Source organism: Coregonus lavaretus, assembly GCF_964263955.1.
Source record: "Coregonus lavaretus genome assembly, chromosome: 35".
NCBI lineage: Eukaryota > Metazoa > Chordata > Actinopteri > Salmoniformes > Salmonidae > Coregonus > Coregonus lavaretus.
Genome location: NC_140022.1, coordinates 4,049,592 through 4,063,400, shown reverse-complemented (window position 1 = coordinate 4,063,400; position 13,809 = coordinate 4,049,592). Strand labels below are relative to the sequence as shown.

General features: G+C 47.5%; 1 protein-coding gene across 1 annotated transcript in view; it reads left to right on the top strand.

Annotated features, from left to right (window-relative positions):
* Positions 1–499: 499 nt before the first annotated feature.
* The window catches only part of LOC311109527 (arf-GAP with GTPase, ANK repeat and PH domain-containing protein 1-like), a gene marked incomplete at its 3' end in the record, with an annotated part of 125,481 nt that continues 112,171 nt past the window's right edge, over positions 500–13,809 (top strand). Inside the window, exon 1 of the mRNA XM_084152444.1 lies at positions 500–2,608. Coding sequence (XP_084008570.1) covers positions 1,285–2,608 — 1,324 coding nt within the window. The 5' untranslated portion in view covers positions 500–1,284. The remainder of the gene's footprint in view (positions 2,609–13,809) is intronic.

Genomic DNA, 13,809 nt, shown 5'->3' with positions numbered 1-13,809 from the left:
GGTTTAAAGATCCTGATAGACAGAGAGAATAGCACAAGCCACTCCCCTAAATGAGAACCACAGAGATGCTGCAAATCCTGGAGTGGAGTTTTCCAAATGTTTGTTTTGAGCAACCTGATAGCCTTGTGTTTATAACCGTGTCCAAACGACCTTGAATGAATGTGAAATCAATGCCACAATGTCTCATTTCCTCCCGGTGGATGGTTTATCTCTGAATGAACCAGTCTGTTCTTTGTAGGCATATATTTTGCTGCTGTGGTTCTCGGATATACAGTATAAGCATAGTTCATATGTAAATACACAGTTGTTACACATATTTGAAATTCTTAATTGAAACGAGGCCTGTGCGATCCGAAATTACTAGTAATACCTGAATAAACCGTTTTGAAAAGCCAGCAATCCCAGTCTGGGAATTCGTTCCATTCCATGTTTGAATACGCTTCGTGTTTTGCTTCCAATCCGCCGTTCTTGCTGGATGATCCGTGTCCCTCTGGAGTGTGAAGTGAGGAGAGAGCTGGATATGGGACGGTGGCTACGTTTCCCCGCGTTCTCAAGATAACCGTGTGTGAGAGAGGGATTGTGGAAGCTTGGTTCTGGCTGTAAATTCCCCCCATTTGAATCACAATCGGACACACTGGGGTTGAAAACAAAACCACTAAATCAATGTTAGCCTGGCAAGCTGGCTTCGCTGCGGGAGATGCGCGCGAACACAATGGGAGACAACGCACTCACTTCGCTTGGAGGAATACAGCGTTGCAATAATATTATTCTACAATAATGGGAATACTGTCGTGGTGGATCTTGAAGCAATATACCCGGACTCTCTGTTGCCTGAACCCAGGATATTTATAGATTTGTTTGCTGTGAAAACAAATTACTCTGTAAGCGACTCCAGTCTGGGAAGGAACCGTGGGCATTTTTTGCACAAGCGATGCATTTTAAGAGGGAGAGAAGCCGGACATGCCCTAAATGAAGACTGTGCTTGTTTGGTTGCTACATTACATTTGTTGCCAGTTTATAAATCCACCGGGATGTGAAAGGAATTTATTTCCGGCGTCGAATTCTCATGCCTTTTTGCACATCTTGATTATTTTAGTAGTATAACTAATTTGATATAGTAATCGTTTAATTGTAGTATTATTACAAATAGCCTACTATTACTTCCTTATTATTAGACGACATCAAAGGACCAGTGTCAGGAAGTCATTTTCCCGTTCAAAGTAACGTCTGGCCCACTCGTGTAGCCTATTCAGTAGCCCCTATTTCAGTTCATGTCCCTAGAGAATGTACCTTCTTGACGGTAATTGCGAAAGGATGGAACGAGGAACGCCACAAAGGAAAACAGTGTACCGGATCTCTCTCACCTTGGTAAAGAAAGAGAGCTTGGAGGAGGAGGATGGTGTTAGCTGCGGGAGCTCGGGACCACGACGTCTCGAGAACCCCAAAGTGGGCGCTTACCGTCGCGAGGTCTCCTCGGAGCTCCAGAGGAGTTGTCTGCTGGAAGAGCTGAAAGAAGTCGAGGATGAAAGCGACGAGTTCCACTCACACAATAACTACATGAGAAATTTCAGGACATTCAGCACAGGACAATTAGAAATGGGAAGGCTTAAAATTAAAAAGAAGGCTCATCAGTTACATAAAGAGTTAAAGGAAACGGCCACTAGCCCCTCCACAGAGCACGGAAACAACAGCCAGGCCTCAGAGAACACTACGGCCTCAGAGAAGACTATGTCACCACAGAGTCAGAAGAAATCACAGGGGATAAGCTGGACACAGGAAAGCTCAGAAACTGACTTGAGGCTTAAAGGGGATATTTGCACTGAGACTGAAAAAACCTTGCGAACATCTGCTGCCAATGGGGAGAATGGGAGTGCTGATAAGAAGAAAAGGCTTCTGAAAGCCAAGAGCACAGAGGAGAAGGGCAGTGATGCTCTAACTAATGGGGACGGGGTTAAGGACAAGTTGTGTGCATCCAAAAGTAACGGGAAAGCCGCCAAGGCCTCTCCCGAGACCCCGCCACTGAAGAGGCACCCCAGCCTGCTTCGCCGGAGCTTCAGTTTCCGCCACTGGACGGGTGGCGAACTGCTCCGCATCCGGGCCCTCTCCAAAGACAAGCACCACAGCAGCTCCGGGTGCATCGGCCGCGGAGACGGATCAGCCGGGGACGACAACCAGACCCCCCAGCCCACAGTCCTCCAGAACCCGGCTTACGATGAGACGGGACCGCCTAAACGAAACACGTTAGAAGTCGGGGCTGTCCTCAACAAGACTGACTCGATGACTGAGCTGAGCCGCTGGGAACGAGCGAAAGGCAAAAACCGCACATTGGACAACAGCGACCTGCTCACTCTTTCGATGAAGAGTGTGTCGGAGAAGGAGGGGTTTCTGCGTGGCACCGGTGCCCGCTCCAGTGGCTCGGACCGTCGGCTGGTCAGGTTTTTCAGCGGTATCTTCTCCAGGAAGGATGGAGGGAGGATGTCTACCTCCACTCCGGTGGGCAGCCCCAGCACTAACCGCTCCCTGAGGAAGGGGAAGAGGGGTGGTCTCATGGCCTACTCCCAGTCCAGCACAGAGAGTGTTAACGGAGGAGGAGGCCTGTCATCAGAGGGTAAAGGATGCTTTTTTCTTTATACACATACACACATTCACACACACCAGTTGTAGCTACGGTGTCCTTTCAGATATGCTCAGAAGGGTCTATGGGTTGTTTTTGGCCTGCGCCTCTCTCTCTCTCCCCTCTCTCTGCCTCTCTCTCTCTCTCCCACCTCTCACAGCCTCTCTCTCCCCTCTCTCTGCCTCTCTCTCTCCCCCCTCTCACAGCCTCTATCTCTCTACCCTCTCTCTGCCTCTCTCCCCCCTCTCTCTGCCTCTCTCCCCCCTCTCTCTCTCTACCCTCTCTCTGCCTCTCTCTCTCTACCTTCCTCTCCATCTCTCCCTCTCTCTCTCCGTCTCTCTGCTGTTTGTAGAGCTGAGGGGTGAAGGGCCAGGATACTTCTCTGTTTGATGGTAGAAGACCATTATTTGTTTAGGACAGGAGGGTGACGTTTCTCCTGTCTCTCTGATGCCTGCTGCTGTCGTTTGTCTTTCATTATAGTCTAGTGCTGTTGTCAGAGGTTCATATAGTCTAGTGCTGTTGTCAGAGGTTCATACAGTCTAGTGCTGTTGTCAGAGGTTCATACAGTCTAGTGCTGTTGTCAGAGGTTCATACAGTCTAGTGCTGTTGTCAGAGGTTCATACAGTCTAGTGCTGTTGTCAGAGGTTCATACAGTCTAGTGCTGTTGTCAGAGGTTCATACAGTCTAGTGCTGTTGTCAGAGGTTCATACAGTCTAGTGCTGTTGTCAGAGGTTCATACAGTCTAGTGCTGTTGTCAGAGGTTCATACAGTCTAGTGCTGTTGTCAGAGGTTCATACAGTCTAGTGCTGTTGTCAGAGGTTCATACAGTCTAGTGCTGTTGTCAGAGGTTCATACAGTCTAGTGCTGTTGTCAGAGGTTCATATAGTCTAGTGCTGTTGTCAGAGGTTCATATAGTCTAGTGCTGTTGTCAGAGGTTCATATAGTCTAGTGCTGTTGTCAGAGGTTCATATAGTCTAGTGCTGTTGTCAGAGGTTCATATAGTCTAGTGCTGTTGTCTGAGGTTCATATAGTCTAGTGCTGTTGTCAGAGGTTCATATAGTCTAGTGCTGTTGTCTGAGGTTCATATAGTCTAGTGCTGTTGTCTGAGGTTCATATAGTCTAGTGCTGTTGTCTGAGGTTCATATAGTCTAGTGCTGTTGTCAGAGGTTCATATAGTCTAGTGCTGTTGTCAGAGGTTCATATAGTCTAGTGCTGTTGTCAGAGGTTCATATAGTCTAGTGCTGTTGTCAGAGGTTCATACAGTCTAGTGCTGTTGTCAGGGTTGTCTGTGGCTTGTAGGGAGGCTGGCAGTTCTTCAGTCTATCTACATCTGTGAGGGAAAAAATATGCAGCTGGCACAAACATGAAGAGAAGGATGTTTTAATCCATAGCTACCTACTGATTCATCTGCTTGCTTTATCACACACACACACACACACACACACACACACACACACACACACACACACACACACACACACACACACACACACACACACACACACACACACACACACACACACACCTCTGCATCCTCTTCCACTTGTGGAAAGTGTGATATGATAGAGGAAGTGTGTTGTTCCATTCAGACCTGCCAACTCACTTTAGTCTTCCTCTGCCTATATGGCCAGAGGCTCTCTGACTGGCTGGATGGCTAACTGCAGATCCCCTAAAAGCATCAGTCTCTTGACTCCCTGTATTGTTACTGGCCAGTTCCCTCTTCAAGGGGGTCTCAGGAATTCCGGCAATGTGGAAGCCCCCCTAGCCCTATCAGGGATGGTGTCATCGAAGTCCATTAAGTCTCCCTCTGGCCCCACCCACATCCTCGCCCAACACCCAACCACACCTCCCTCCAGCCCCACCAACACCCTAACCCAACACCCAGCCCCACCTCCCTCTGGCCTCACCCACACCCTAACCCAACACCCAGCCCCACCTCCCTCTGGCCCCACCCTAACCCAACACCCAACCCCACCTCCCTCTGGCCCCACCCACACCCTAACCCAACACCCAGCCCCACCTCCCTCTGGACCCACCCAAACCCAACACCCAACCCCACCTCCCTCTGGCCCCACCCACACCCTAACCCAACACCCAACCCTACCTCCCTCTGGCCCCACCCACACCCTAACCCAACACCCAGCCCCACCTCCCTCTGGCCCCACCCTAACCCAACACCCAGCCCTACCTCCCTCTGGACCCACCCAAACCCAACACCCAACCCCACCTCCCTCTGGCCCCACCCACTCCCTAACCCAACACCCAACCCCACCTCCCTCTGGCCCCACCCACTCCCTAACCCAACACCCAACCCCACCTCCCTCTGGCCCCACCCACTCCCTAACCCAACACCCAACCCCACCTCCCTCTGGCCCCACCCACACCCTAACCCAACACCCAGCCCTACCTCCCTCTGGACCCACCCACTCCCTAACCCAACACCCAACCCCACCTCCCTCTGGCCCCACCCACTCCCTAACCCAACTCTTCTCTGTTGACCCTCCCTCTAACTGGTTAATGGTGGCAGGTATGGTTGTGTGTGTGTGTGTGTGTGTGTGTGTGTGTGTGTGTGTGTGTGTGTGTGTGTATTTGGAAGGCAGGTTAGAGAATAAGGGAATGTGTGTGGATATGGGTGTATGTGTTAGGGGGGGCGTATGACCTACATCTCCAGCCATGCAGAAGTAATGTGAGGGACATGCGTGTCAAAAGGCAGCCTGGTGAGTGTGTGATTTATTTATTTTAGCTGACTGAGGATACCCGGAGGAGTCGGTCCTCTCTCCTACTCACTCTCACAGAGCTTCATGCAGATATACTCAGTCATTTACTCAGTCACTCTCACAGAGCTTCATGCGGATATACTCAGTCATTTACTCTGTCACTCTCACAGAGCTTCATGCAGATATACTCAGTCATTTACTCAGTCACTCTCTGAGCTTCATGCAGATTTACTCAGTCACTCTCTCAGAGCTTCATGCAGATATACTCATTAATTTACTCATAGTTACTCTCTTAGAGCTTCATGCAGATTTACTCAGTCACTCTCAGAGCTTTATGCAAATATACTCATTAATTTACTCATAGTCACTCTCAGAGCTTCATGCAGATTTACTCCGTCATTTACTCTGTCACTCTCTCAGAGCTTCATGCAGATAAACTCAGTCATTTACTCAGTCACTCTCTCAGAGCTTCATGCAGATATACATTTACATTTAAATTTACGTCATTTAGCAGACGCTCTTATCCAGAGCGACTTACAAATATACTCAGTCATTTACTCAGTCACTCTGAGGTTCATGCAGATATACTCCGTCATTTACTCCGTCACTCTCTCAGAGCTTCATGCAGATAAACTCAGTCATTTACTCAGTCACTCTCAGAGCTTCATGCAGATATACTCAGTCATTTACTCAGTCACTCTCAGAGCTTCATGCAGATATACTCCGTCATTTACTCCGTCACTCTCTCAGAGCTTCATGCACACTGACAAACACATTATATATTACTAGGTCACATTGCTCTCTTGCCTAGTTTGTTACACACACACACACACACACACACACACACACACACACACACACACACACACACACACACACACACATCAGAGGGGCTCATTTGACTTGCAGCTCAGTGCTCAGTGCCTGTTAACTGGCTGAGATGAGGCTAGTTCTTTTTAGTTACAGCTTCTTTGATCTCTCTCTCTCCAGCACACTCTTATTTTTCTCTCTTTTGTTTCTCTCTCTCTTTATCTCTTCTCTCTCTCACACACACACACACACACACACACACACACACAGACACAGACACACACACACACACACACACACACACACACACACACACACACACACACACACAGTGACTACTGCAGTGGTGATATGAGACCCACTCCCACAATGGGTATAATAGGAGTAAAATCCAGTTAGGACTGTAGCCAAGGGGGATTGATGTTGTTGAGTGTTGGTCCTACTAGATTCCTGCAGCTGCCATCTCCACTAGTTTTGCCTTGCTCTCTTCTGTCCGGGGAGGATCTCCACTAGTTCTGCCTTGCTCTCTTCTGTTCTGGGGAGGATCTCCACTAGTTTGGCCTGGCTCTCTTCTGTCCGGGGAGGATCTCCACTAGTTTTGCCTGGCTCTCTTCTGTTCTGGGGAGGATCTCCACTAGTTTGGCCTGGCTCTCTTCTGTTCTGGGGAGGATCTCCACTAGTTTGGCCTGGCTCTCTTCTGTTCTGGAGAGGATCTCCACTAGTTTGGCCTGGCTCTCTTCTGTTCTGGAGAGGATCTCCACTAGTTTGGCCTGGCTCTCTTCTGTTCTGGAGAGGATCTCCACTAGTTTGGCCTGGCTCTCTTCTGTTCTGGGGAGGATCTCCACTAGTTTGGCCTGGCTCTCTTCTGTTCTGGGGAGGATCTCCACTAGTTTGGCCTGGCTCTCTTCTGTTCTGGGGAGGATCTCCACTAGTTTGGCCTGGCTCTCTTCTGTTCTGGGGAGGATCTCCACTAGTTTGGCCTGGCTCTCTTCTGTCCGGGGAGGATCTCCACTAGTTTGGCCTGGCTCTCTTCTGTTCTGGGGAGGACAGCATGGCTAGAAGAGACAATAAGACTGTTTTTCTTTCCCAGAGGAAGTGTGTCTGTTTGTGTTTGTGTGTGTCTGTGTCTGATAGACTGAGTGTATCTGTGAGTCTAGTCCTATATGTGTCTGTATTGTGTGTGTCTGATAGACTGAGTGTATCTGTGAGTCTTATATGTGTCTGTATTGTGTGTCTGATAGACTGAGTGTATCTGTGAATCTAGTCCTATATGTGTCTGTATTGTGTGTGTCTGATAGACTGGGTGTATCCGTGAGTCTAGTCCTATATGTGTCTGTATTGTGTGTGTCTGATAGACTGGGTGTATCCGTGAGTCTAGTCCTATATGTGTCTGTATTGTGTGTCTGATAGACTGGGTGTATCCGTGAGTCTAGTCCTATATGTGTCTGTATTGTGTGTCTGATAGACTGGGTGTATCCGTGAGTCTAGTCCTATATGTGTCTGTATTGTGTGTCTGATAGACTGGGTGTATCCGTGAGTCTAGTCCTATATGTGTCTGTATTGTGTGTGTCTGATAGACTGGGTGTATCCGTGAGTCTAGTCCTATATGTGTCTGTATTGTGTGTCTGATAGACTGGGTGTATCCGTGAGTCTAGTCCTATATGTGTCTGTATTGTGTGTCTGATAGACTGGGTGTATCCGTGAGTCTAGTCCTATATGTGTCTGTATTGTGTGTCTGATAGACTGGGTGTATCCGTGAGTCTAGTCCTATATGTGTCTGTATTGTGTGTCTGATAGACTGGGTGTATCCGTGAGTCTAGTCCTATATGTGTCTGTATTGTGTGTCTGATAGACTGGGTGTATCCGTGAGTCTAGTCCTATATGTGTCTGTATTGTGTGTCTGATAGACTGGGTGTATCCGTGAGTCTAGTCCTATATGTATATTGTGTGTTTTCCTCTCTCTCCCTATTTGACAAATGATCAGAGATGAGAGTGAAACAGGACTGTCCCTGCTTGTTATCTTTATGCACAATGTTCTAATGATCTACATTGTCCCAGTAGGACTGACATCCCCTCTGTCTGTCAATCCTGGTCTCTATTGGGATGTCAGTCAGTCAGTCAGACCAGGTCTCTATTGTGATGTCAGTCAGACCAGGTCTCTATTGTGATGTCAGTCAGACCAGGTCTCTATTGTGATGTCAGTCAGACCAGGTCTCGATTGTGATGTCAGTCAGACCAGGTCTCTATTGTGATGTCAGTCCAGGTCTCTATTGTGATGTCAGTCAGACAAGGTCTCGATTGTGATGTCAGTCCAGGTCTCTATTGTGATGTCAGTCAGACCAGGTCTCTATTGTGATGTCAGTGTATATGTTCTCCACCTTGACCTGACTCTGTTCTGTGCTCTGTGTCCTCTTATTTAAACAGTTCCTGTGACCAGCAGAGCATCAGAGCATACATGGTGTGTGTGTGTCTGCGTGCATGCCCCTGTCTGTTTCTCTGTACCTGCAGTCTTTCCCTCTATTCCTCCTCCTGTGGCTGTGTGTGTTTCTAACTCTGTCTCTGAGCCTCCATGCAGTAATGAGTCCACTGTGGCCTGTTCTGGCTGTGTAGAGTAGAGACATGGAGTCAGGACTGTAAAAATAACCAGCGTGTACTGGTAACTAACCATAGCAGTGACAGTGGGGGTGCAGAGCAGCCACTGGAGCAGGCACTGGAGCAGGCACTGGAGCAGGCACTGGAGCAGGCGCTGGAGCAGGCACTAGAGCAGGCACTGGAGCAGGCACTAGAGCAGGCACTGGAGAAGGCACTGGAGCAGCCACTGGAACCAACACAGCCAGTGAACATGACATAATCCTACTGTAACACCTAGCAACCCTCTCTTATTATTATACATTTATTTATTTTATGTTTTTACCCCCCTTTTCTCCCCAATTTCGTGATATCCAATTGTGATCTTGTCTCATCGCTGCAACTCCCCAACGGGCTCGGGAGAGGCGAAGGTGGAGTCATGCGTCCTCCGAAACATGACCCGGCAAACCGCGCTCCTTAACACGGAAGCCAGCCGCACCAATGTGTCAGAGGAAACACCGTTCAACTGACGACCGAAGTCAGCCTGCAGGCGCCCGGCCCGCCACATGGAGCGACTGGTTTTTGATGGCCTTGGATTCTTTGGTCTCTTGCTCTTGGCCAAATCTCTTATGATTGATGCTGTGTGTGTGTGTGTGTGTGTGTGTGTTAGGCCTTCTGTACTGTACCTGCACTGTGTTGTTTGGCTCAGTAGGACACACACACACACACACACACACACACACACACACACACACACACACACACACAGTCCCTCTCTGTGCTTATTAGCCAGCCATTGGGTCGCCCTGTGGTGCCTTCACAGGGGTCATCATGGTGTTAAAGAGCATGCGTAGGGGCGGTGTGTGTTAGGGGGGAGGCATTGTTGGGAGGTCGAGTCTTCACAGCGAGCGTACAACTGCCCCCTCTCCTCTCCTCCATTCCCTTCCCCCACTCCTTTCTCCTCCCTTCCCCCACGCCTTCTCTCCTCAGACGCTGCTTCTAGCTCATACTCTGCCCCAACTTCAGCTTCAACCAAAAGTTTTATGTAGCGGTGTGTGTGTTTGTGTGTGTGAGAGAGAGAGGGTTTCAAAGAGGCCAGTGAAGCACATTCCTCTCTGGAGTCAGGACCGACACACAGACCCTGAAGCATGTGTGTGTTCTTGTGTGTCCTGCGTAGAAAGCTGTGACTCCTCCCCTCCTGACTTCCTTGTAGTCATGTTGCCAGGGGCCTGGAGAGAGTGATGCTGTGTGTCTCACGTGTGTGTGTGTGTGTGTGTGTGTTGTGTGTCCGTGTGTGTGCGTTCATACGCATATACATTGTGTGTGTTGCTCTCCCCTCCAGCAGAGGCCTGGCTCTAACCTAATCCTGCAGAGGGAGGGAGGAGTGCTAGCCAGCGTTATGTCCTTACATACTGCCTCACGTCCACACAGGGTAATGACAAGGACACACACTGACTGATGCAACAGCACTCCAATCCCCAAACAAACACAGTCCCTCCTGGGACATCACTAGCCCTCTCCTTCCCTACGTACAACACACACACATAGACGTACAACACACACGCGCGCCTCACAAATGCATCACACACTGATATACAATACACACACACACAGACACACACACAGACAGCAACTCACAGTACTTTAGAGAACACTGTCCCTTTCATTTTAGCATTCAGCTCGATCATCTGAAGAACAAAGCAAGTCCTCTAATTACAGTGGAAAGGTCTCATTTGCTGCCATATCTGTGGTAATATTGTGACAGCCTTGTACAGATGTTGGGAGTGAAGCATCCCTGGTGCATTGTTCCAACTGACTCTGAATGCAGAGTAGACTGTCAGCATTTCAGTTAGGATCACATAGGCACAGTTCTAGGATCAGCTTATCCAAATCCTATCCTATTAAACCATTTGAGGTTTGAAAACTTTAAACTGACCGTTTGTTGGTGTGTAGGGTGGAAATGTTAACTTACTCCAAATTTCAGAGACCCCTTATCATTCATTATCATCATTCTCTCTCTCTCTCTCTCTCTCTCTCTCTCTCTCTCTCTCTCTCTCTCTCTCTCTCTCTCTCTCTCTCTCTCTCTCTCTCTCTCTCTCTCTTCCCCCCCCCCCCCCCCCCTCCTCCTCTGTCTTCTCTCTTCCTCTTTCCCCCTGAGACCTAGTTGGGCCAGTCCCATTGGGAACTATTCAGAGTTCTAACGTTACAGTAACGTTTTGTGAACTATAATGATAATCCTCTCTCTCTGTTGTCTCAGCCTTCATCACCTCCACTGTCCCCTAGGCTCGTTATGTCTGTCTCACCTGACACACACACACACACAGAGGAGTGACTGTTGGTCTGGTCTGGTGACCTGCGAGGAGAAAGACCCCTATTGGTTCCAATGCGTTCTAAATCTGTCTGCTCTAGCTGGCTGAGGCTCCACTGGTTGTGAATGACCACCGGCTTATCCCACTGATTAAATGGACTCATCTAATCGCTAGCCTAACCCCCTGTGTTTGCACACTATGCTGGGAAACCTGAAAGTGAGCTTGTCGTGTGTGTGTGGACATGGGGGTAGGACTAGCTATGATAATGATTAGGGCTTTTTTTAGGATGGTGATTAAAGCAACAGCACCCACTGCCAAGTGTGTATTGGGATCAGCGTTCATGAGTGTGGTGTGTGTGTCACGCTTCACTGATTAAAAAGGCTGATATTGAGGTCAACGTGTGTGTGTGTGTGTGTGTTCCAGTAGATTAGAGCTACGGAGTGCATGCTCAGGGGATCGGCAGATGCTCAGCAGCAGGGGACCAGAGAGAGAGAGGATGGTGTCTGTTTATGTACTGTATTCTATAGAACGCAACACTCTTTTCACCGCAGCAATGTAGCTCCAACTGTAGGGTGTCCAATCACAAATGCATCTTTTGACCAATGGGTCAAATAATGTTAATTGTGTAGATAATCCTCTAAGAAAACCAATGGTCCAACCCTCAAGTCTCTATCACAATCTGTTCAAAAGTTATTGGAGTTTTTACCCTTGTAGGATGGCCAGAATTAGGGCGACTAAATCAATGGAGGCCAGAGGAAGAAAAGTAGTTAAAAATCTGGAAAATGTCATGGTGTCAGCTAGGCTGGATTCTGTGCAGGAATGAAGGCTACTGGCTACCTGACAGGATCACTTTCCAGTTGAAAGCACGACACAAAACAATATAGCGGTAAGATGGATATCGATTTTGAGACATGGCATGTAGTATTTTCATATTTTAGTATGCGGTTTTCATATTTGAAAATTCCTGTTATTTTTTGGAAGATTTCATACAAAAACAAGCATATCTCTGATAAATGGAGCACTGAGCACATACCAATATGTTTTATTTTCAAAGCATTGTACATTTAATTCAGCTCATGTCATGCTAATTTTGCTGAATTTTGAAGACGACCACCACAAAATGTAAAATCCTCAAAAGTTGTTTACGAGAAACCTGCACCGCTATGTGAACAGAGCTCAGAGCTTATTATCTAATGTATTAGGTTACGAAATCCGACTTTTTGGATTTAATTTTAATGATATGTTAGCGAAAGACCCCACTGAACGATTCAGAACATGAATAATCATATTTGTCTTGGTAAAATGTATTTTATAATGTAAGGAAGTGAAGTTTCATCACCAAACAGCGTTTTCACCCACTCTGGGTAGAGCGGGTGGACATCCTAGATGATGCAAGCATTATGCTATAGGCTAGTTACAGTAGCAAGCCATTAGACTACCTGAGTTTTAGATAGGTAGCTAGCTATTCAACTCGCGTAGACCTAGCATTTTAACATCAGTAGACTAGACTGAATCCAACCACACAAGTCACAACGGTTTCAGTCTCCCCAAGCTGACTGAAAAGCCTGTGCTCTGACTGAATGTAAATGTCCCCTGTCTAAATGGGATCTTTCTGCTGGCCTGGAAGAGGAGAGGAGCTGGATGGAAAGAGCTACAGTTGAAGTCGGAAGTTTACATACACTTAAGTTGGAGTCATTAAAACTTGTTTTTCAACCACTCCACAAATGTCTTGTTAACAAACTATAGTTTTGGCAAGTCAGTTAGGATATCTACTTTGTGCATGACACAAGTAATTTTTCCAACAATTGTTTAGACAGATTATTTCACCTATTCACTGTATCACAATTCCAGGGGGTCAGAAGTTTACATACACTAAGTTGACTGTGCCTTTAAACAGCTTGGAAAACTCCAGAAAATGATGTCATGGCTTTAGAAGCTTCTGATAGGCTAATTGACATCATTTAAGTTAATTGGAGGTGTACCTGTGTATGTATTTCAAGGCCTACCTTCAAACTCAGTACCTTTTTGCTTGACATCATGGGAAAATCAAAAGAAATCAGCCAAGACCTCAGAAAAACCAGGCAGCCGTCATACCACTCAGGAAGGAGACGCATTCTGTCTCCTAGAGATGAACGTACTTTGGTGCGAAAAGTGCAAATCAATCCCAGAACAACAGCAAAGGACCTTGTGAAGATGCTGGAGGAAACAGGTACAAAAGTATCTATATCCACAGTAAAATGAGTCCTATATCGACATAACCCGAAAGGCCGCTCAGCAAGGAAGAAGCCACTGCTCCAAAACCACCATAAAAAAAGCCAGACTACGGTTTGCAACTGCACATGGGGACAAAAATCTTACTTTTTGGAGAAATGTCCTCTGGTCTGATGAAACAAAAATAGAACTGTTTGGCCATAATGACCATCGTTATGTTTGGAGGAGAAAGGGGGTACTTGCAAGCCAAAGAACACCATCCCAACCGTGAAGCACAGGGGTGGCAGCATCATGCTGTGGGGGTGCTTTGCTGCAGGAGTACTGGTGCACTTCACAAAATAGATGGCGTCATGAGGAAGGAAAATTATGTGGATATATTGAAGCAACATCTCAAGACATCAGTCAGGAAGTTAAAGCTTGGTCGCAAATGGGTCTTCCAAATGGACAATGACCCCAAACATACTTCCAAAGTTATGGCTTAAGGACAACAAAGTCAAGGAATTGGAGTGGCCATCACAAAGCCCTGACCTCAATCCTATAGAAAATGTGTGTGCAGAACTGAAAAAGCGTGTGCGAGCAA